The 22,198-nt window shown below is 50.4% G+C and overlaps 2 protein-coding genes across 2 annotated transcripts in view; one reads left to right on the top strand and one right to left on the bottom strand.

Moving 5' to 3' along the window:
* The window catches only part of LOC146206224 (aurora kinase-like), an 880,154-nt gene that overhangs the window by 494,118 nt on the left and 363,838 nt on the right, over positions 1-22,198 (top strand). The window lies entirely within an intron of this gene.
* On the bottom strand, positions 1,876-7,854 carry LOC146206234 (uncharacterized). The gene is made up of 2 exons (XM_084587559.1): positions 6,556-7,854; positions 1,876-2,019 (listed from the first exon to the last, which is right to left on the bottom strand). The coding sequence occupies exons 1-2, from the start codon at positions 7,852-7,854 to the stop codon at positions 1,876-1,878; spliced, it is 1,443 nt and encodes a 480-aa protein (XP_084443685.1).

The following is a 22,198-nucleotide window of genomic DNA, read 5'->3' as shown; positions in this document are numbered from 1 at the left end:
TTTCCAGTTGTCAATAAAGTGACTACAGATGAAGGAGTGCGGCTTCGGCTCCGAGACTCTCGTGCCGTCATTCCTGGGGAACAGAAGGCACAGAGCATCCGGTAGCAAGCGGAATTTTAAAAATTCGGCGCTTTCCATGACCACACAGTAACCAAATACGTAGATTCGTGCCTTTGCCTTTCAAAGAACCATGCTTAGGTCACCCGCCACTCATGCTTCTGTGGAAACCCGCAGAAATGAATCGACTTAGAAACGTCCGACGAGTTTGCGTAGCTGCCAGTGGAGCCAACAACGCACTACGTTTCGCCAGCCTTGTTCGACCAGACTTCATTTCACTGGACATATTCACACAACTAACTAGCCCAACTTTCTGTTCTCTTGAGGATATATTCAGGCATAACGTCATCTAAACCTTAGGATTTCCAATTTCCACACAAACCAACGACAAACATTACCCTCCAATGCGCTGGCAATGCGCCGGCCGGGGCCGGCGCATTCCGGCGATTGAGCGATGCGCCGAGAGGCGGCGCCACCCGTTCAGCTGTCCGGTCCCTATGGAGCTTTGTACATTATTTACAAAATACAAAAAGTAAACGAGTTCACCTCGCTAAATGCAGTTTTCGGACCGGTCTTCCCGCTGTTGTGCTTTCGTCAGTTGTCACTTAGATCAGGAATCAGGAACTTCCGTTGCATGAATCTGGTGTACGTTCAGTTGACGTCACCTGTCCAGATCTGCCAGAACCTCGGCGTGTGCACGCAGGATTTTTATCTTCTCTTTGGTTTTCTTACTCGTGCCTTTGTGTTTACAATGCTTTGGGCTCTTTTACGGAGATATACCTTCGGAGTACAACGCAGAAAATCGCAAAATCTGTTTTAGTAATAAATTTTTCTGTAAGGGGCTTCAGACGGATCCGATCGTAGTTTTTACAGCTGCGGCTAACTATGCGTACGGGTGAACCCGGTGTATTGTTGCTCCTGTGATACGTGGCGTCGTGCCATACGTGAACTAGGTGATGCTCTGTTTCTTTTTTAATCTTGTTTCCGCCCATTATTCCTACGTGTTATGTGGGCATACGTATGTGGTTTAACCCGAAAAAAAAAAAACGACAAAAGTATGCTGAATTCAATTTTCGAATTTAAGTTTTAACCGAAGAAAGTCAGTAATCTTGATCTGGGTAGGAGTTAGACCCTGTCAGACAAATACACTGGGAAATAGGCTTGCACCTCATCAGCAAATGCCGTCTGCTAGCTTAGCTCAATTGCTGCTATCATCACCATCGTCATAGGCGTGCGCAGAGGGGGGGGGGGGGGGGCACTCCCCCCTCCCATAATTTTCACTCTCTCGGACCTGTGCCGTCGTTTGTGCAGGGTGATGATCATACAGATTTTTCAATTCTCGAGTTATTTGGACTAATTTTCAATTCTGCATCCATGGCGACGCTTGTTTTGTTTCTTAAACGCACAATATTTTGTATGTGTTGCTACTCCCTCACATCAGTATAAATGTTTTATATCCATTCCTCATCTTCGGGGGGGGGGGGGGGGGTAAAACTGTCGAAGTGTTCTGCTGAAAGTTTGCGTCTGTTGGTAACACTTTCTAGTGTACAAATGCTACATTATAAGCAGTGTTATAGCGAGAGAATTGAAGGACCCCGGTTGCAGGCATACTGGAGAGAACTGCCGGTAAACCTTTCATCTACAGGTCCGTCAGGAAGACTGCACATTCCTACTAAACGTTAATTGCATGCCTAGGAAACTGGCTGTGATGCATTTTCAGTGCTCATCTGCTAAATTAAATTATTCATTTTCGTCTGAAGCAATACAATATACTAGATGGAACGAAAGCCCCGGGCGGCATTATTCTCCCGTGCAGTCCTATGCATCCCGGCGTGCAACATTGATGGCGCAGTTGGGAAGCGGCAGGTTGGCGACAGGTAGCTTGTAGTAGGTAGCCCGATGCGAAGGAGACCGCGCAGCGACGTAAGCCCCATTCTGGCTACTCCACTGCTCATGCTCTGGCTACCGCGATAGTTCAACGACATTTGCATCTATGCCGTCAACGAGCATCTCGCTACGACCTTGCTGCTTTACTCCGAGAGAGATATATATTTTAATGGCAACATGAGATGCCTGCCTTGTGGTAAGCCTAGCATGCTACTCCTGATGAGGGTTGAGGGATGAGGGTGACAGAGTGTGGGAGGGGAAGGGGAAATAAATGAGAAAAAAAGAGGATCGGTGTCGCACACTTTCACACGCACATAATCACACACAGATGAGTTTTAAAGGGTATTGATCAACCCTGTGTCCTTAAGAAAAGTTAACTTTCACACGCACATAATCACACACAGATGAGTTTTAAAGGGTATTAATCAACCCTGTGTCCTTCAGAAAAGTTCGTAAGGCCTTGGTAGCTCGCGCAGCAGACGATCCGTCGCGCTTTACTCCGAGCTATTTTATATAATTTTCCATTTGCGTTTAGTGGAAAGGTTGCATATCACACCTCAGGGGTTTTTTTTGTTTCTTTTTTTTTTCTATACCGACGACAGTATTTCCGTGTGCAATACGGGCGTCGCGCTAAGGGCACATTGCCAGGAAATGATCTCCTGAAAATGAATGCTCAAGGCTGAGAAAGAAACCAAGATAAACTCCAACTGACTTTTGAACCCACCACGATACTACATATTGTGTTACCGAAACAAGTTTGGTAACAAATTCGTTTTAAAAATAATATTCGCTGAAAATGAAAAATCTCCATTCGGAAACACCGAGAGAGAGAGAGAAAACATTTATTGCTCTAAAAAGTTTCTGGGTTTTGCGGCGGGCCGATGTCTTCGTATCTTCGGCCTCTTCACAAGGTCGGCGCCCCTATTCCAGGGCACCGCTGAGTCTTGCTGCTTCGCAGGCGTGCCGCACCAGTGCCCTTTGGGCCGTGAGCTCGCTGCTGGTCAGCAGACCCTCCCATTGTTCCGCACTCGGGTTATTTAGTTTGTGGAAGGCTCTGTTTCGTTCGCATTCCCATGTGATGTGGTAAAGTGTGGGGGTTGCCCCGCACCACGGACATGTGTTCCTGTATTGTGTAGGGAACATCTTGTGTAGTATGTATAGATTGTGGAATGTCCCTGCTTGCAGTCTCCGCCAGCAGACCGCCTCGTGCTGTGTTAATGATGTGTAGGGTGGTGGGTATTTGAATCTCCGCACTCTGTGGCAGTTTAGTATTTCTGTATAAGTTGGTTCCACCGTTATGGGGTCCTCCAGGGCTTCTGACTGCCCTGCTCGGTTCGTGATCTCGCGAACTAGGCTGTCTACCCTCGAGTTATCCTCTATCCCGGTGTGTGCCGGTATCCAGAAAATCCTGTGTCTTAAGGCCTTATTTGGAAGCCTTGCTTCGAGGAGGATGCTCAGCGCTTCCTTGCTTATTTTGCCCCGTGTGTAGTTCCTGCATGCTGCTTTGGAGTCTGTTAGGATTATGAGAGACTTGTTCCTACGGTAACCTTCGGTGGCCGCTAGAGCTACGGCAGCCTCCTCCCCCTCCGTTACCGTACAGTTTCTTAACGTCGCACTGCTGATTGGTTCCCCCATGTGGTCTACCACTGCTGCCGCGACTCTGAACTTTCTGGTCCTGCGGTCCCATGGGTATAGGGCCGCGTCTGTGTATACCGTATTTTCCATTGTGGCTAGGTTCCGCTGCACATAGTCTGCCCTGGCCTGCCTTCTAGCGGCGTGGAGTTTGGGATCCATGTTTCTCGGCAGGGGGCTGACATCCAGTGTTTGACGGACCTCGTCTGGAATGGTGGCTGTTCTATCGACGATCCCGTCTACGTCGTGTCCTAATCTCTCTAGGAGCTTGCGGCCGGTGACTGTCTGTTGGAGCCTGACTATTTGCGCACTTAGCTGGGCGTCCGTTAGTTCTTCGAATGTGTTGTTTAGGCCCATTTGTAGCAGCTTTTCATTTGATGTGTTTTTTGGTAGGTGGAGTGCCGTCTTGTACGCTATTCTTAGCAGCGCCTCCGTCTGTTCTTTGTCTTTCTTGGTCATGCGGTGGTATGGCAACGAGTACGTGACTCTGCTGACTATCAGGCTTTTGACGAGCTTGATCGTGTCGCTTTCCTTCATCCCGCTTCTGTTCTGCGATACCCTCTTTATCATGCGGCTTACTTGTTCTGTTGACGTCTTGAGTAGACTGATTGTGTGGGTACATCTTCTGCTTCCTTGGACCCACATGCCTAGGATGCGTATCATGTCCCTTTCCGGTATATTTTGGCCTTCTAACTTTACTGTCAGGTCCACCTTGGTGGGGTTGGACCCTACCCTAAGAAGTTCCGACTTCTCCGTGGCACAGGCGAGGCCCCTTTCTCTCACGTACTCTTCTACACATGTTGCTGCTTCCTGCAGTCTCTCTTGCTTTTGTCCTAGCGAGCCTCGATTCGTCCAGACCGTAATGTCGTCGGCGTACATTGCGTGCTGGATGCCATCGATCTTGCTGAGTTTTCTGGCCAGTCCGATCATCGCAATGTTGAAGAGCACTGGTGAGATTACGGATCCTTGCGGCGTGCCCTTTCGTGGGGTGGTGAAGGTGTCGCTTCGCAGGTCTCCCAACCCCACTGTCGCTGTGCGTTCTGATAGGAAGGATATTACGTAGTCGTGGGTCCTCCTTCCGCAATTGGCGTTGTTTAGGCCTTCCATGATGGCTTCGTGGCTAACAATGTCGAAGGCCCCTTTGATGTCCAGGGCCATGATAATGTTTTCGCCAGTTCTGGGTGCCGTGTCTGTGATTTCTTCCTTGATCTGCAGTAGGACGTCTTGCGTTGACAGGTTCGCCCGGAAGCCGAACATGCTGTGCGGGTACTGCTCCTCGGCCTCTAGATATTGTTGGATTCGCCTGGTGACGACTCTCGTACAATTTGCCAAGGCACGACGTGAGGGAAATGGGTCTCAGGTTCTCTATCTGAAGCTTCTTGCCGGGCTTGGGTATCATAACCACGACAGCGTGCTTCCACTCCTTCGGGACCATCCCCTCTGCCCACAGCATGTTGAGGTACACCGTGAGCTGGTCGATTGCCTCGTCGCTGAGGTTGCGAATCAAGGCGTTCTTGATCTTGTCTGCGCCGGCTGCTGTATTTCGTGTTGTCGCTCTTATCGCCGCCTGGACTTCCTCTCTCGTGATCGGCCTGTCCATTGCAGGATTGTCCGCCCCTTGGTACTCCCCGTCGTAGCCCTGGGGGTTGTCCTTTCCGTAGCATTTGATGCGGACTGCTTCTAGCAGTTCTTCGTCTGTTCCGTCGTACTGGTGGACCAATTTCTGAATTGCCTTGCCACTTTCTGTTTTTGTCTTGGTTGGGTCCATGAGGGCCTTTAGTATGCGCCACGTGTTGGCCGTGCTGAGCGTGCCGTTCAGTGAGCTGCTGAACTGCTGCCATCCCTGCCTGGCCAGTTGTGTTGCGTACTCCTCTGCCTTTATCGTGATTTCCGCGATCCTCTTTTTGAGTTTTTTATTTAGCTTTTGCTTTTTCCAGCGTTTGGTGAGCCCGCGTCTTGCCTCCCATAGCCCGAGCAGCCGCTTGTCCACCTCCGGTACTTGTTCTGTTCTATCTATTTCTTTCGTATAGAGTTCTTGTATTTGTTTCAGTTGTTGGCCCCACTCCTCCACGGAAGTGATTTCCCCTTTTAGTTGTTCGCAGTGTTTGCGGAAGGCGTCCCAGTTGGTAAGGTGGGCCGTTCCGATCTTCTTCTTTACATTGGCTGCTTCAATTGTCGTTCTTAGTATGTAGTGGTCACTGCCTAGGTCTTCCAGGTGCTATGATGCTATGGTGACCAGCTTATTGCTGATGAAGGTAGCGACGCGTCCGTTTTCCTGACATGTGTATCCCTTCAGGGTGGGTGTGGTGTTAGTCTCCTGTAGCATGATGATGTCTGGAGGTGTGTGTCTGGTATTGATGAACTGCTGGAGGAGTCCCTGCTTGCTCCGGTATCCCCTGCAGTTCCACTGCCATATATCTAATTAGTTCTGTCCTGCCATGTTGCGTCACTGCTTTTTCCACTTTGGTTTTCTGCCCCGAATCTTCTTTCATTAAAAAGCCTGTCTCTGGCGTCGTTTGTGGTTTTTTGTGTGTTTTGGCTTTTAACGTATTTTCGGAAATTTTGATCTTGTAGCGCTACTTTCTGCTGCAATTGCATCAGTTGGTTTTGCATCATACTCATAAAATTTTCCAATTTGCTCTCTAAGATTTGTGGTTGTTGTGTGTGCTGCTCCAAGGGCTGTTCCGGCGCTTGCGGGGCCGGGTTCATTATTCGCGGGGGCAAACCCTGTCTCTGGAGCTGCATTTCCTTTATGAGGTCATCTATTCTTTTTTTAAGTTTCCGCGTTTCCTCGCGGCAGAGTTCGAGCTCCTTTTTAAGTGCCCTATTCTCCTCAGCGAGTTTCTTTTCATTGTTTGTTTGATTTTGTTGTCCCGAGTGCGGAAAAAGTGATTTGGGAGGGCCTGCTCCCCAGCTCACCTTCACTCCACCTTTCTTCTGTTGTTGCTTTTGTTGTCCCGGGTCTCCGCTTTGCTTTACCAAGGGTGGGTAGGACTCGTCTCTGGTCCGACTCTGGCCCCGGCTCTGGCTCCGCGACCGGCTTCTGGACGGGCTCGCCTCATCCCGGGCCTGGCTCCCGGTCCGCTCCGAGCTGAACCACCTTGGTCCACGTCCTCCCTTTCGGTTCCGCCTCCGGCTTTGTCGCTGTGTGGGCCCGCCTCGTGTGGGTCCTCCTCGCAGCTCTTCGGCCGTCTTGAGCCGGTGCTTGCACTCCCTCGTGCCGGCTGCGTGATCGCCTCCGCAGACCAGGCACTTGGTTGTGCACGAGTGTCCTTCCATTGGATTCTGCGTTCCGCAGAGTCTGCAGGCCTTGCTTCCCGGGTTGGGGCAGACGTCCGATCTGTGTCCTTGTTGACAGCAGATATAGCAAATCTGCCGCGTCGGGCGGTATGGGTAGCACCACATCTCTCCTCCGTAGTATAGTACTTGTCTTGGTGTGGTGGGTCCGTCAAACGTGATGACGGCTGAACTTGACTTTCCAAGCATCCGGGCGCTGTGGATCTTGACTCCCTGCGTCCGCACCCTTAGGTTGGCTTTGAGCTCGGCAGATGATGTCCCCGGTTCTATACCGTGGATCACGCCTCTCTGAGTGCCTTCGGGGGCTGCTACGTAGGCGTTGACTTCATACGCTCTGTTGTCAAACGTAAGATGGGTAATACGTCTTACGTTCTGGGCCGTATCTTCATCGTCTGTGCTGACTATGATGATGTTCGAACCGTTTCGTAGTCTTATAATTATGTCTTCGCTCTTGCACTTTGCACCGGTCGCTGCGACAACGGCTCGGGCGACTTGATGGGTTTGTAGCGATCGTATCACGAGGCCCCTCGGTCTCAGGATCACCTTGAAGTCGTCTTTCGGGAGCGGCGGCAATCTTGGGCCTGGCCGGCGCGCCGCTTCCTTCTTGTCTTGCTTCAGCGCAGCTGGCGTTCCAGCTGCCGTCGAGGCGCCCCCCGGCGTTTTCGCGCCTAATTCCGCTTGGGCAGGTGGCGGGAGATCTCCGGGGTTTTTCCGTTCCTTGCGGGGTTTCCTCTTGCGTTTCGATCTGGCTAATTCCCAATTTTGGTCGTCTTCCTGCTCGATTTCGCTCTGCGAGCCCTGCGGGCCCAACATGGCGACCTCGTTTGGCGCGAAAATCGTCGCGTTTCCCGCCTCAGCCGCTGGCCGAGTGCTGACGTGGCAATCTTCTTCTATCTCCTGGATTTCCATGAAATCTTTTGGTGATGCTTCTGATGCCCTCTCAGTGTTGGGTCGGTTGTCGAGGTAGAGGGCCGTCTCCATCGCCGTCGTCGCTCGTGACGAGGCCGGAGAGTCCTCGAACGCCCGTTGTTGCGCTAGGCCTAACGAGGCTTAGCTCGCATCCCGCCGCTCGGCAAACGCAAAGTCCGGTAGAAAACCCAAAAATGGGCCCACCTCTTCGAATTTGCTGTCCAAGTGGTCCGCTTCTGTTCCTCTTCAAGCTCCAACAAGAATTTTGGAGATCCGTTGAGATGATCGGGCCTGGCTGGTCGAAATTTGCGGAGCTCATGCGAAGCACGTCCGCTCCCTCGAGCTACCGCAGCGCCTCCTGGGCTACCCGGAAACACCGAAGACCGTCCACCAAATAATCGATAAATAAAAACAGTAAAGTGTAGACCACTGCAAACCATTCACCCATTAACGATCGCACTTCAGCATTGGCTACAGGGCGCAGTCAGTGTGCGGCGAGTGGCGATGGCTATCGTCGGCAGCGGTACCAGCTGTCTTAACGATTTTATGGCTGGCCCCTCGCTGCTTTCGTGCGCTGCAGCCGCCATGCTGACGTCCGACTAATTAAAATGCAAGTCTGTCGAATATGGTCCGTGGACTACCTCGTTCATCACACCCTGACGGGCGATAAAAGGTCCTCAGACCGTGGCCACAGCGCTCAGTGGGCCTGAGTGCCTACAAAGCACTATTTTGTTAGGTGGAAACGTTGTGCTTGCTTGACAAACTGTCACCGTCTTCTTATCCCTTTTCCTTAGTCCAGGGTATATGATGGGAGCATCCTTCAGTTTAACCCCCCTGCCTTCCATCTTGCTCTCTCGCTTTCTCTCTATTTCACGAAGTGCTTTGGCGCTTTGGCTCGCCACGGGCCTGCAGCAGGACCTGCTGGCCCTCGTGGGGTTGATATCGCAAAAGGCTCAAAATAAAGGTGCGCTCTCTCTCTCTCTCTCTCTCTCTCTCTCCATGGAACATGAAAATGAAGCAAAAATGTGGCATAACGTTCCGACGCGTACACCCTATGAAGGACGCCAAACTGGAGGCGTTCATATTGAATTAGATTTCTCGGGGATGTTAACGTACGCTGACATATCGAGCAGTCCAGGAGAGCCTTTTCGTTTCGCGTCCCTCGAACCGCAGCTATTGTCTCTCCAGCCATGCATAGCCGTGTGCTGAGAGCGACCACGTCGGATGAACGTGTTGTGTAAGAGGTGCCGTAACCAAGGGCTCTGAATAGTTTTGACCACCTGGGGATCTTTTAACGTGCACTGACATCTCACAGCACACGCAAACATTGGCGTTTCCCCTCCATCGAAACGCGGCCGCGACAGATAGGGCTTCCTGAAGCATGACATGATTTTCGTTTTGTCTACCTCTAAAATAACGGCCGTGTATTTGGTATGGTTCTTTTCCTTGCACCAAGCGACAAAGTGCAAGACGAATAGCGCAGACAACTTCAAGAATTTTGTCCTAGACACCACATACCCAGTTGCGAAACTTACCATTGATGGATAGCTTGAAAACCTTTATTTAACGTTGACTTGAAGAGCCAGTGGTTGGTATTCTTATTTCAGACCGCCGATGGCTGTGTGATGACTCGAGTTACTTAAAGTGGTCCTGGGTCCACTGTGCATGTGCATGAGGAGATGGAGGCACAGACTCGGAATATAATTTGTAACATAACTAATTAAAACATCTGGCTCAATGTCGCTTACGGCTCGCTGTCCCTGGGCTGCGTCGCTGCGTCGGCGTGGTGCGGCACGGGCTTTGGACGCTACTTAGGGTTCGGGTTTTACTCCGTCCGCAGAAACGATATGTCCAACGCATCTGACCTGCTGCTAAGGAAGTTGGCACTTCGAATGTTTCAATTTTAATTCTCTGATCGGCACCTCCTCGACTGCCTCCAAGTGCTCAGCAAAGGTGCTGCTATAAATAATGATACCGTCCTTGTAGATGAAGCACATCTTTTCCAGCAGACCAGCCAAAATTACGTCCGCGGTTCTCTGCCAGACGGCAGGGCTGTGTCGGTATGCGTCTCCACTGAAAATGGCCAGGTGGGGTGCTAAATGCGGTTTTCTCGACATCCTGCGGATCCATTTCTATCTGCCAGAACCCCGATGCAAGGTCGACAACCGTAAAATATTTGGCTGACCCACGGCCGGTCTCGGGGGAGAGCGCGCGCTCTTTCTTACGGCCTTCTCAATCGCCGCGGGAACAATGGGAATGTTTCTCCTCGAGTTGCGCTCTCCGCCACCGCAAGGGGCGCGACCTGCTCACTGTTCGCTCCGCGTCTGCTTCAGCGGCGGCGGGTGGCTTTTGCCTGGTTTCGCGCTGTCGCTCGCGAGTTTCGTGATTAGTGCAGCCCCGAAATTAAAGAACACAGAACGTAGATGATGCAGCGGCATGTCGTCAACGTACTACACACGTGAACGGATATAAAAAACTGTCGTTCAGCAAACGCTCGACAAGCATGGCATACATTGCGGCATGGTAGCTACTTTTGTCCATTTTAGTCAGAATTTTTCCCAAGCCTGTACAAGAATAGGAACAAAAAAAAAAAAAAACTGAATAAGAAGTGATCACATCGAAGCTTCTTCAAGGCTAACATGACAGCAATTCGTCTGCTACAGCAAAACCGTCTTTTGCGCTAGATGCGAAACCATTCATGTAACACCGAAGATGAAAATAATTTCATAAAAATGTAATGTAAATTGCAAAATGCTTGCATGATATAAAAGATTAGTATAACAGTCAAAGTAAACATTGTAGGGTTGAGTTTTAAATGTTATCACAATTCATATATTAGCCAATGTGTGGTATATTATACACATTATTTTAATTTTGCAAATAAACATTGTTTTAATGAAATTTTTACATTTTATTAAGCTTGTTATAAAAGCACTAAAAAGTGGGTTGATATTCATGACACCACTTGTGCTCGAAGTGGTAAAAAGAGGCCAATAAATGATGAAGGTGATACTCGATGTAATGACTTGCAAGTGAGTTCACCTGCTATATCGAAAGTATGCAAGAAACTTTAAAGCGTTAATGAAGGACACTCTCACTGAAGACTCATTTCAAGCCCTATATAGCGACCCATTGAGGCTCTCTCCGGGAAAGTAAGGTTAATGTGCGAAAGAGAATGACATATGCTAGATGCGAGGGCCGTAACAGCTAGCGGCACATGACTACATTGTCAAGACAGACGTTTCATCTGAGAGAAAAATCAAAGCACTGAAAGAAGTGATGGCATTTCCTACCATCCCATTTCCCACTGTCACATATTCCGGTTTACCTTACGCCGCTGAATATATCGTTTAGTTAATCAACTTCGGGTGTGACGCTTGCTCTATTCTTCTTGAAACTAGCGAAAGAAGCAGCCCCATGTAGTACGCTCTTCTACGAGGACAATATTCTAGTGGACTGCATTATCCGAAACCAGAGCTTGTTGCCCTATTGGACAAGCTTTTTTTTTTTTTTTTTTTTTTAGAAAAAGCTGCCGTGCACCTACTATACACACAAATGTTCTCGAAGTACTTAAGATCCTGATTCAGTCAGCATTTCAGAATTCAACACTGAGTTGCCCGAAAGGAATTGGCAACAGCTGTGTTATTAGGTCCGCTTCTTTGATATTTGAAACATTTCTCAGAATTCTTCTCCTCAATTAATTATACCAGGAAAGTGACAGAGAAGACTGAGAGGCCAACTCCTTATGTACACAAGCCGTGCAGGAAGATTTTGAAACTGAATTTTCTAGACGCAGGTCGCGTTTTGATGAATTGATGAACATATAGTGCAATGTGTAACTTTGAAGGACAATTTTTTTATTGTTTGCCGCTCTTTTCGATTCTGCTTAACTGTTTATGCCGATTTCCTTGATTAAAAGTAGTCGCGAGACTACATATACATCTTCGGTCTTTCAACTGACTGATATGTTTTGAACGAAGCTAGAACAGCCCACTCCACTCGGCAAGTGAAATTTTTGCTATATGAGTAAATTTTTGTTCTTTACTCTGAATCTGAGACGCGCCATGAATTTTTGCCCGTGCCTCTTCTGATCTAAACGAAAACGGTAGCGGTTGACAGAATCTCCACCCAACAGTTCACCATGCACTCACGTCAGGTCGCGCTACACCTGCTTAAAACATTCAAAGGCATATTGCATAGCCTGGTAAATTTAGTTTTGTACAAAACTTAGGGGTAAAAAATGTTGAAGTGTACCCGAAGCTTCATTCGACCGTGCACGGCCGCACTGACGAAGGAGCGCGCGCGTGAGCGTATTGTTGACTGTATTTTATTCCTCGTACCCGATAAATATTCGATGTTGATTACGGATTTTGTATAAACCATAAGGGGCGAAATGTCAGGACCTGCCGGTTGCAACTGACGTGCGCGAAGCTAAAAGCGAGCGCGCGTTTCCCTTGCGCGTGAACGGCTGTAGCGGAGGAGCAGCAGTGGGGCGGTGGCGACCCCATCAAGGCGCGGCGGGCGGTAGAAACAGACCCCATTGGAGAGGCCGTAAGAGAAGAGAACCGCTCTCTCCCTCGAGACCGGCCGTGGCTGACCACGGCTGCGCGAGGGTTTCCTCTGCTTGTGGCAGGGGGTACGGGTATATCCTCGTAACGGAATTCAATAGCCGGTAATCTATTACCAATCGAAATGAACCGTCGGGTTTCTCAACTATAGAAGCGTCGGTGCTCCCCACGGGGATTTGGAGCGCTCAACAATGCCTTCCTCGGTCAATCCTGGACCTGCTTGTCCATTTCCTCTCTTTGTGAGTAAGGAATTTTGTAGGCCCGTTGGTACACTGGCGGTGAGTGCCGGTGAAAATACGGTGCTTAATCACTCCGCACCTCCCCAAGTCCAGCTTTGATGCAGCGAATACATCGGAGTAACTATGTAGGAGACTCTCAATTCTATCTCGCTCTTGGCTCTCGATATGAGAGAGGTCATCGCTTCTTTACTTTCCTTTCACTGACGAGCTTTGTGGAGCAAACTGCGGCACCCATCTCATCCTCCTCAGCCGTAGTAAATGTTGCTACGTTTTTGTTTTTCGGCAAGCGGAGCCCTTCTTGCGACTATAGTTACACAAGCGGATAGGAGCCCTTTTCTTTGACCCTACTGTGACAACGCAGTCCACCAGACTCAGTTCTGTTGCGGGCCCTGTTATAAGTTCAAGCACTCCTATGTGTCCATCATTGTGAGCCAAAACCACGCCAACACATATTTTCTCTGACCGAGATAGCACCACTCTTTCTCTTGTTGTGCGAACACTAACTCCCGCGTGTTTTGGCGACTTTTCTGCGCGCTGCTCCGCATAGTCCACACGTGCAACATACTCAGTCTCTCGGTTTTCTAATGCTATCAGATGCCCGTGGCAGGAAAGACTGGCTTAGTATGAGATCGAAGCCATATTGCCGCAGCATGTCTTGACCCACGAGACCCGCTATCTCATCTGGTAGCTACACAGCGTCGGAAGAAATATAGCTGGGATGGCCAACGCTCTCGTTTCCGATAGTACATCGGAAAAGGTACAAGCCTCCAGTTCCGAGATCCGCTCCTGTGATCCCCAAAAACCTTACAATAGGATATTGTCGGGCTTCATAGACCTGCCTTTCTCCCTTCCTCGTCAGCAGATCGAAAAACTTTTGCTTTATGAGGGATATCGCTGCAGCCAGAGTCGACCAATAGATTGCAAGTGACCCCATTCACTACAAATTTGGTAACTGGGCAGGACTCTCCCAACACGCTTACAATAACGCAGCTATTAGGGCGCTCCCCCACAACCGACTCGGCGGCTGCGGGGGGACTCTACGCGTTTTTTGGTACTGTAGTTTTTTGTTCCGCCTCGGTCAGCGTAAGCTGCTGCTCGTTTGTCATATCAAACTCGCGGTTTATCCTTGGACGGTTTCTAGCTACGTGCCCGCAACCGCGACAGCCATATCAGCGAATATGCCTTTCACGATCCGGAAATCGCCTCTCTTCTTTGATCTTAATCCTTCCGTAAAAAGCGCCTCCAGTCGGTCTAACCTAAGGCTCCGTGCAACCTATCGGCTAGCAAGGTTAAGCTTGCGTCTGCGCTTACGCGTTTTGACTCTGTTACCAACCTCACGTTTTCCTCACTGGAGACCACCAACTCGTTACGCTCTTAGGCTACGGCTGCCTCAACAGCCCCTGCAAAAGTAGCTGGCGCCTTCGACAGGACAAACCCACTCACTAGATCCCTCAGCGCGGTGATAAACTGGCACTTCATTTCCTCAAGAAGCAGCTCTTTGGCGTGCTTTTGCTTACAACTAGCAGGCCCTGGCTCTCGCGCTATCATTACCAAGGAAGCGAAGATGGGAAGCAAACGCGCGTGTGTCGTTTCCCGGTCGGCTTCTGTCCAGCGTCGAGAAACCGGCGGAGCCTAACACTGAGAGGATCCCTGTCAAAGTACTTGAACACCATAGTGTTTTAAGTTCCTCAAATGTTCTCGCGTTCCTTGCTCTCGCATCTCTCCAGGCAAAACCATGTGCTGCTCCGGAAATTCGACATTTCGCCATCCCCAGCTGCTGTTCTTCAGTTAAACCGCCCATCTTTCCTACTTGTTCTAATATATCGAAAAATTCTGTGATAGACGACCCTTTATCGTCACCAGTGAATTCCTCTACCACGCTAGCTAAAGAAAATACGCTTGCCCCAAAGGGGTGTGCACTCGACTGCATGGGTTACTTCCATTTTTAACCAAATTGTCAATGCCTCGAGTTCCTCTCGCTTGGGGTAGAGTCCAGCTTTTGCCCAATGACAAGTGTGGACCCCACTGGGCATGAGGAGATGCAGGCACAGACTCGGGATGTAATTTTAAACATATTTTTTTAAAACATCTGGCTCAATGTCGCTTACGGCTCGCCGTCACTGGGCTGCGTTGATGCCTCGGCGCGGTGCTGCACGGTTTCTGAATAAGGGCTGGGTGTTCGTCACGGCCAGGTGGTGGAAGGATGAGGGCTGCCGCTGCTTCCTTCATGTCCAGCTGGCAGTGGGATGAGCTGCCAGGCGTGCAGGCATGATGACAGGGGCCGAACTTGAATGATGGCAAGACCCCGGGCTTCCAGGTCGTGGCACAGCCCCAGTCTTCTACCTTGCTCGTCTTCTGTTCGACCGTCTTGTCCGCTGCCTGCGATTGCTCTCCTTCGCACTTCCGTTCGCCTCCTTCTTTATGCCCTTCGCTCCATTGTTGGTTGACCGATCTCCGCGGCCGCCGGCTGCCTTTCTTAGCTCCCCCGCGGCTTTCGCCTTTCCGCAGGTCTCGTCCCAAGGGAGTCGTCGGTGGCTGTCCCTATAGGGCAGCTTTCGGTGCCGCAATACCCAATATCTGCATGCGTAAAGTTTTACCCCTCGACGCCGGCATGGCGCCGTCAGCAGTGTCTACAAAATGTCACTGACTGGTGTCCGCAGCCTCGTGCACGCGCACGAGCCGTCACAACTGCTGCTGCCGCTTTGACGCATGCAGTCGATGAGCTCGCTTTGATCCTTCGGCGGCAGCAGCAGCTGTGATGGCTCGTGCATGTGCAGAGGCTACGGACGCCGGTCAGTGACATTGACCCATACTGTCGATGAGCACGCTCTGATCCTCCGGGAAGAAGGAAGAAGTTGTTCTTTACCAGAACGCTGCGTTCCCGTCTCCGCTGTTTTTTTTTTCTTTTTTCGTAATTAGTGCCATAACCGGTAGGAGCCACTCCCTTTTTCGCACGGCGATGCAAGCAGACACTCATGGGCCTCCTTTGGACCTCGGTGCGTCGGCAGCGGTCGCCCAGAGGAAGCGCCTTTACCACTCGAGTGACACAGCAGCCAGGCCACTGTATTGTACTCGGCTGCTAGTGATGACTCTTCGACCGACGACGATGGGTTCGTGCCGGTGCTTAGCAAGAAAGCAAAGCGAATATTACGCCGACGAGAAGACTCGTCCTCATCCAGCACGTCTACTGTCATACGCGGGGCCCCCCGACACACACTGTCTTGTTTGTGCTAGAGACGCTTGATCTTGATCTCCAAATTTTGTCTGCAATTAAGAAAATTATCTCAATAATAAATAGAAAAAAGACTTAATCCTAAAAACATAACACATCATTCACGTGTTTAAGGTTAAAAATAGACATTTTTGTAGCGCGTTGCTTCTGGGGCAATGTTTGTAATATTTTACTAAATCAACTGCTGCAACAAAAAAAAATGATTTTTAACACCTCCCATACGAGTAAAAGTTGCATAGATTTAGTGGGCGAAAAAAGTATAGATGACAAAATTTTAGTACTCTAGCAGCAGGTCTCCAAACGTGCAATTTTTGAAATTGCATTAACGGCGTTTTCCTCCTGTAGAGATATACATTTTTTTTTTTCGAGAAAACTGCGCCATATATTGAAAAGCTAAAGCCCTTTGCTTTGTGTCAAGACATTTGCCCACCACATATAAAATTTATAGAAAACAAAAAAACGGCCATGTGTCCTCGATTACCGTTCTTATTTGCACACACCTATTGTATGAGGCCTCCACGGATCTTCTTTCATTTGTACATGCCATGATCTTCTTCCTCTTGTACATACCATCATCATCGTCCCGCGGCGCCGGCTCCGGCACGCGCTTGGGTTTTCTCCGTCGGATTAAACGCTGACACGGCATATCTTGCCTTCCCGTCTCGACCTGACCTTCTTTCACATATCACACAATCTGCCCGCGGGGGGTCGGAAGCGGCAAGCCTGGCCGCTCCTAAGCAACCGATGCACCACGGCGCACAAACGGCTTCAAGCGAGATACATGAACAATTTCAGTTCCACGGTGACGTCGGTCGGCTGGGGGGTTGCAATGATGGCCTTGTAGGGACCAAGATAGCGGCGCTGAAATTTATCACTAAGGCCAGGGGTGTGCAGTGGTGTATAGAGCAGTACTTCGTCACCAGGACGAAAAGAGATCACACGATGCGTCGAATCGTAGCAACTCTTGCGATCTTGCTGGCACGCTTGTGTGGTGAGGCGGGCAAGATGACGGCATCTGGCCACACGGGATAAGTACTGGGCTGGTAATGATGAGGAGTAGTCGGGCGTAGAGAAGAAGGAAGTGTCGAGGATTGTAGTGGGAGGACGGCCGAAAATGAGGAAAAATGGAGAGTAACCGGTAGTCCGCTGTACTGCAGTATTATAGGCGAATGTGGCGAATGGTAGAATGGTATCCCAATTTAGATTTTCCGGTGTGATGTACATAGATATCATATCCGATAGAGTGCGATGAAATCGCTCAGTCAGACCGTTAGTCTGGGGATGGTAGCTTGAGGTTGTCTTATGGAGGGTGGATGAGGCATGAATAACTGCGGATACGACTGTCGATTAGAAGGCCGTCCCGCGGTCACTTAAGAGCACCCGAGGAGCGCCATGACGCAATACAATTGATCGCAGAAAGAAATTAGCTACCTCTTCAGCGGAACCAGTCGGTACAGGGGCTGTCTCAGCATAGCGTGTAAGGTGGTCGACAGCTGTTATAATCCAATGGTTACTCCCATCGGAGAGAGGTAGGGGATCATATAAGTCGATGCCGACTACGTCGAATACAGTGGCGGGACAGGGAAGGGGCTGTAGGAGGCCAGCGGGGGAAGACGTGGGCCGCTTGCGACGTTGGCACAGATGGCAGGAAGCAACGTATTTAGCTACAGTGGTAGACAGGCCAGGCCACGAGAATCGTCTTCTCACGCGGTCGTTTGTTTTGTCAAAACCAAGGTGACCTGCAGCAGCGTCATCGTGGAAAGCCGCCAGTATACGGGGACGAAGCACACGCGGTACGACTGGGAGCCAGCGAGTTCCATCAGGATAATACACGTAGCGGCGTAGTATGCCATCTTCAAGCCTGAAATTGCGAAGCTGTCGGCGAAGCCTAGCGTTGGATGGGCTCGAAGCGCCGATAAGGCGGTCGATGATAGGACGGCAGTAGGCATCGGCTAATTGCTGTGAGCGGAGAGCGTGTTTGTTCTCATAGCCGTCAAAAGAAACTGTGCGTCGGTGGAAGCGATGGTCAGCTGTCGTCAGAGGTGGAAATGCATTGTGAAGAAAAACAGCAGGCTGATTCCAAAACTGGGCAGCGAGAAAGAGCGCCGGCGTCTTGGTGTGCGACCCCATTTATAAACGACGCCGAAATGGTATTCTTGCAGGCGTAGAATCCAACGGCCAAGTCGGCCAGTCAAATTTTTCAGTGAAGATAACCAGCAAAGAGCATGGTGATCGGTCACAACTGTGAAATGCCGACCATATAGGTAAGGGCGAAACTTTTGAACAGCCCAGACGACGGCAAGACATCCCTGCTCGGTAATGGTGTAGTTTTTCTCAGCTGGAGTCACGGTCCGACTGGCGAAGGCAATCACTTTCTCACGCGAAGTTGCATCGCGCGGCAAAAGGACAGCGCCAAGACCGTGACCACTGGCATCAGTGTGCAGGATGGTAGGAGCGCTGTCGCTGAAGTAGCCAAGAACGGGATCTGATGTGAGGGCGTGCTTTAGGTCGCTAAAAGCAGTGTTGCAATGTTCAGTCCATACGAAAGGGCTGCGCGCTTTAAGTAGTTGATGAAGTGGCGCAGCAATAGTTGCAAAATGCCTTATAAATCGCCGGAAATAGGACGCCAGGCCGAGGAAACTGCGCAAATCTGTAGTCCGTTGCGGATGAGGAAAGTTCAAGGCCGCGATAATTTTTTCAGGGTCTGGACGAATGCCGTCATGGCTAACCAGATGTCCCAATATTTTAATTTCCTTCTCTGCAAAGTGGCACTTCTTGGTGTTGAGCTGAAGGCCCGCTGAAGCAAGACACGGACTTCATTCAGGCGCGCGAGATGGTCGGTAAAAGTTGACGAAAAGATAACAATGTCATCCAAGTAACATAAACAGGTTTTCCATTTGAGGCCACGAAGTACAGTATCGATCATTCTTTCAAATGTTGCCGGTGCGTTACAAAGGCCGAAGAGCATAACATTAAACTCGTAAAGTCCATCGGGAGTTGCGAAAGCGGTTTTTTCTTTGTCGTCCTCGTGCATAGGTATTTGCCAATACCCTGAGCGGAGGTCCAAGGTCGAGAAATATTCGGCGCCCTGGAGAGAGTCAAAGGCGTCATCAATACGCGGCATCGGGTAGACATCTTTGCGGGTAATTTTGTTGAGTGCGTGATAATCAAGACAAAATCGTACCGATCCGTCCTTTTCTTTTTTTAACTAATACTACTGGGGAGGACCATGGGCTTGTTGATGGACGAATAATATCGCGACGGGGCATATCATTGACAGTTTCTTCAAATACTTTTCGTTCTGAGGAAGAAACCCGATAAGGTCGTCGGAGTACAATTCAGTTACTTTCAGTAAGGATGCGGTGATGTGCAACACTAGTCCGTCCCAGTGGTGGGGAAGTGGCATCAAAAATGGCTTGGTGGGCTTGAAGAAATTGCAGCAATTCTTGGCGTTGGTGCGGCGTGAGGTTCGGATTGATTGTCTTCGACAGCATGGAGACTTGTGATGAATCACGTTGTTGAGGTAGCAGGGCAGTGAGCACCATCATGGACATAGGGTGAGCATCCACTATGCATGGCAAGGAAGTTCCTTTAGTCAGCACGAGGGATTCAAGGTAAGTGTTCGTGGCAGCTACTATCGCTTAGCTGCTGTGGAATCGTACAAGACTTGATGGGAAGACGATTCCACGTGCAAGATGGCGATGAGATGGTGCGATGAGTACATCCCCGTCAGTGATGTGTTCAGAAACAACGATAAGAAGTGTTTCGCACTGTGGAGGCAATACAGTATCAGCTGCGGCAATGAGGGAATGATGCCGTTCAGAAATGTCAGATGAAAAATCACTGCCTGTCATATGGATGACACGGTCGTCACAAGAAATTAACGCTGAAGCGGTTGACAAAAAATCCCATCCAAAAATCATCAAATGCGCACACGGTGAAAGCACAGCAAACTGCACATGGTGGCGGACGCCGTCTACAACTTGAACTGTACACTTTGCTGAAGGGTGCAGAGGGACGCCATTTGCTCCACGAAGTTCAGGTCCATCATATGGTGTCGTTACTTTCCGCAAACGGTGGCACAAATCAGCGTGAATAACAGAAAGTGCAGCCCCTGTGTCAATCAAAGCTTCGACCAGTAATCCTTCAGCTAAAACGGAAATCCTATTATACAGACGATGAGGAGGACATTTTGCAAGTTCGCAAAGTGAAGTTTCACCTCCGGAAGCTGCATCGCTTAGTTTTCCGAATGATGAACAGGGAGAGTTGTTGCTGGTCGAAGTGGAGAAACAAAGCGGCGGTATGGGGAAGGGGACCGGCGTCGGGATACATGAGCCCCACGTGGTTCAGACGAGGATACCGGTGGTGGAGAGGATCGACGAGGTTGGCTGGGAATTGGTCGTCGCTGATAATACGCAGGTATGTCACTTTCGAAGGCGTCGTAACCACGTCGCTCGTTCTGAATGCGTCGGCGACAAAAGCGGGATATATGTCCTCGAATTCCACAATAATAGCACACTGGGCGAGAGGGGCGCCAAGGTGCGTAATAGGGTGGCGTAGGTTGAGCCGTCGTCATGGCGTTGATGTGGTTGTACGGTGGTGCTTGGGGTGGGGGAATAAAAGGAGGAGGGGATGCAGCGAAGTCGGCGCTGGGCAAGGTGCAGGAGGATCAGGTGTGACAGGGTGGTTGATAGTGGCCGACTCTTCTTTAATAATGTGGTGGAGGCCGGCGCCGTTAGAAGGAGGAGAAGAATGATCGCACCCGTGCCTGCAGAAAGGGCTGAGGGCTTGGAGCTTCTCGCGGATTATCGCTCGAATCAGGGCTCGTAGATCGAGGTCAGTAGAGGTCGGGGCAGTAGCGAAGCCAGGCTGCAATCGGGAGGACTGTAGATGGTCGAGGCGTTGGCAGGTCGTAATAATGGAATCAACACTTGCTGGATTCTGGGTAACTAGGGTGTTATAAGCCGTAAAATGGATTCCTTTCAAGACATGGTGTACACATTCAGATTCCGGCATAGTGGAACTGATACGCTGACAGAGTGCAAGCACGGCCTCTATGTATGACGCATAGGACTCATCGGGACCTTGAAGGCGGCAAGCGAGCTTGTTCCTTGCGATCTCCGTCCGAACAGCCGGGTCGGCGAAGTACTGTCGGAACTGCTGCTTGAAGGTGGGCCAGCTTGTGGCGTGGGGCTCGCGGTTGATAAACCATTTCCTGGCGACCTCAATAAGGTAGAAAGAAACGTTCAGGAATTTTAAAGCATCATCCCACCGGTTGTAGGCACTGCAGCGTTCATAAGTATCGAGCCAGTCATCAACGTCTTCGTCGCGATGACCTGCGAACAGCGGCGGGTCGCGTTGTCGTGTGGGCACCATCGGAGGCGGCGGTGTAGCCGAGGTAGAGGGTCCGGCCGGGTCGGGACTGCTCTCGGTTGACATGACGATGGTAGTTGTTAAATGGCGTCCGGAACGTAGCTCCAGCGAGAGGCAGGGCACAAGGCAGCAAGGGGATCGAATTTCACCTCCACCACTTGTGAAAGAAGGCCAGGTCGAGACGGCAAGGTCGTGACGGCAAGACAAGGTATGCCGTGTCAGCGTTTAATCCGATGGAGAAAACCCAAGCGCGTGCTGGAGCCGGCTTCGGCACGCGCACAGTGACGCTGCCGTTAGAAATGAAAGGGTGAGTGGGGTATGGGTGTGTGTGCCAGCGCCCCAACACAACGGACAGCACACATGTCACCTACCTGCAGGAACAATTTGGTTTGGTTTGGTTTGTGGGGTTTAACGTCCCAAAGCAACTCAGGTTATGAGAGACGCTGTAATGGCGGACTCCGGAAATTTCGACCACCTGGGGTTCTTCAACGTGCACTAACATCGCACAGCACACGGGCGCCTTGCTTTTCGCCTCCATCGAAAAGCGGCCGCCGAGGCCGGGATTCGATCCAGCGTCCTTGGGAGCAGTAGTCGAGCGCCGTCACTGCGCCACCCGCAGGAACAATTTTAAACGCTGAGTTGCTTGCCATATGGGGAGCCATAAACACCATTACGACAGCTGCAGTCACAAGAGATAGTTTCAATGGATATCGAATTTTAACCAACCCATACGCAGCGATATTGCACAGCTGACGGCACCAACCACAGAAGACGCAGTGGCCAACGACATCAGAAAGAGGCTAAAGGCAATGCGGGAAGTTGGAAAAGAAAGGTCACCGGGACATACTGGCACGGACGGGGGAAACGCAGCCACGCAGGCGAGTGGGCCTGGTGACAGGTACAACGCCCCACACCACAACTCTATGCTTAACCCGATAGACTCAAATCCCTACTAAACAATGCTCTCTAAAGGCTCCTCTGGCAGAAGGATTATGCACGCACCA

The sequence above is a fragment of the Amblyomma maculatum genome, chromosome 1 (assembly GCF_055883805.1).
Source record: "Amblyomma maculatum isolate TAMU_Amacu chromosome 1, ASM5588380v1, whole genome shotgun sequence".
NCBI classification, from domain to species: domain Eukaryota; kingdom Metazoa; phylum Arthropoda; class Arachnida; order Ixodida; family Ixodidae; genus Amblyomma; species Amblyomma maculatum.
Note: the sequence above shows the minus strand (reverse complement) of the source record. Positions and strands in the feature narration are given on the sequence as shown.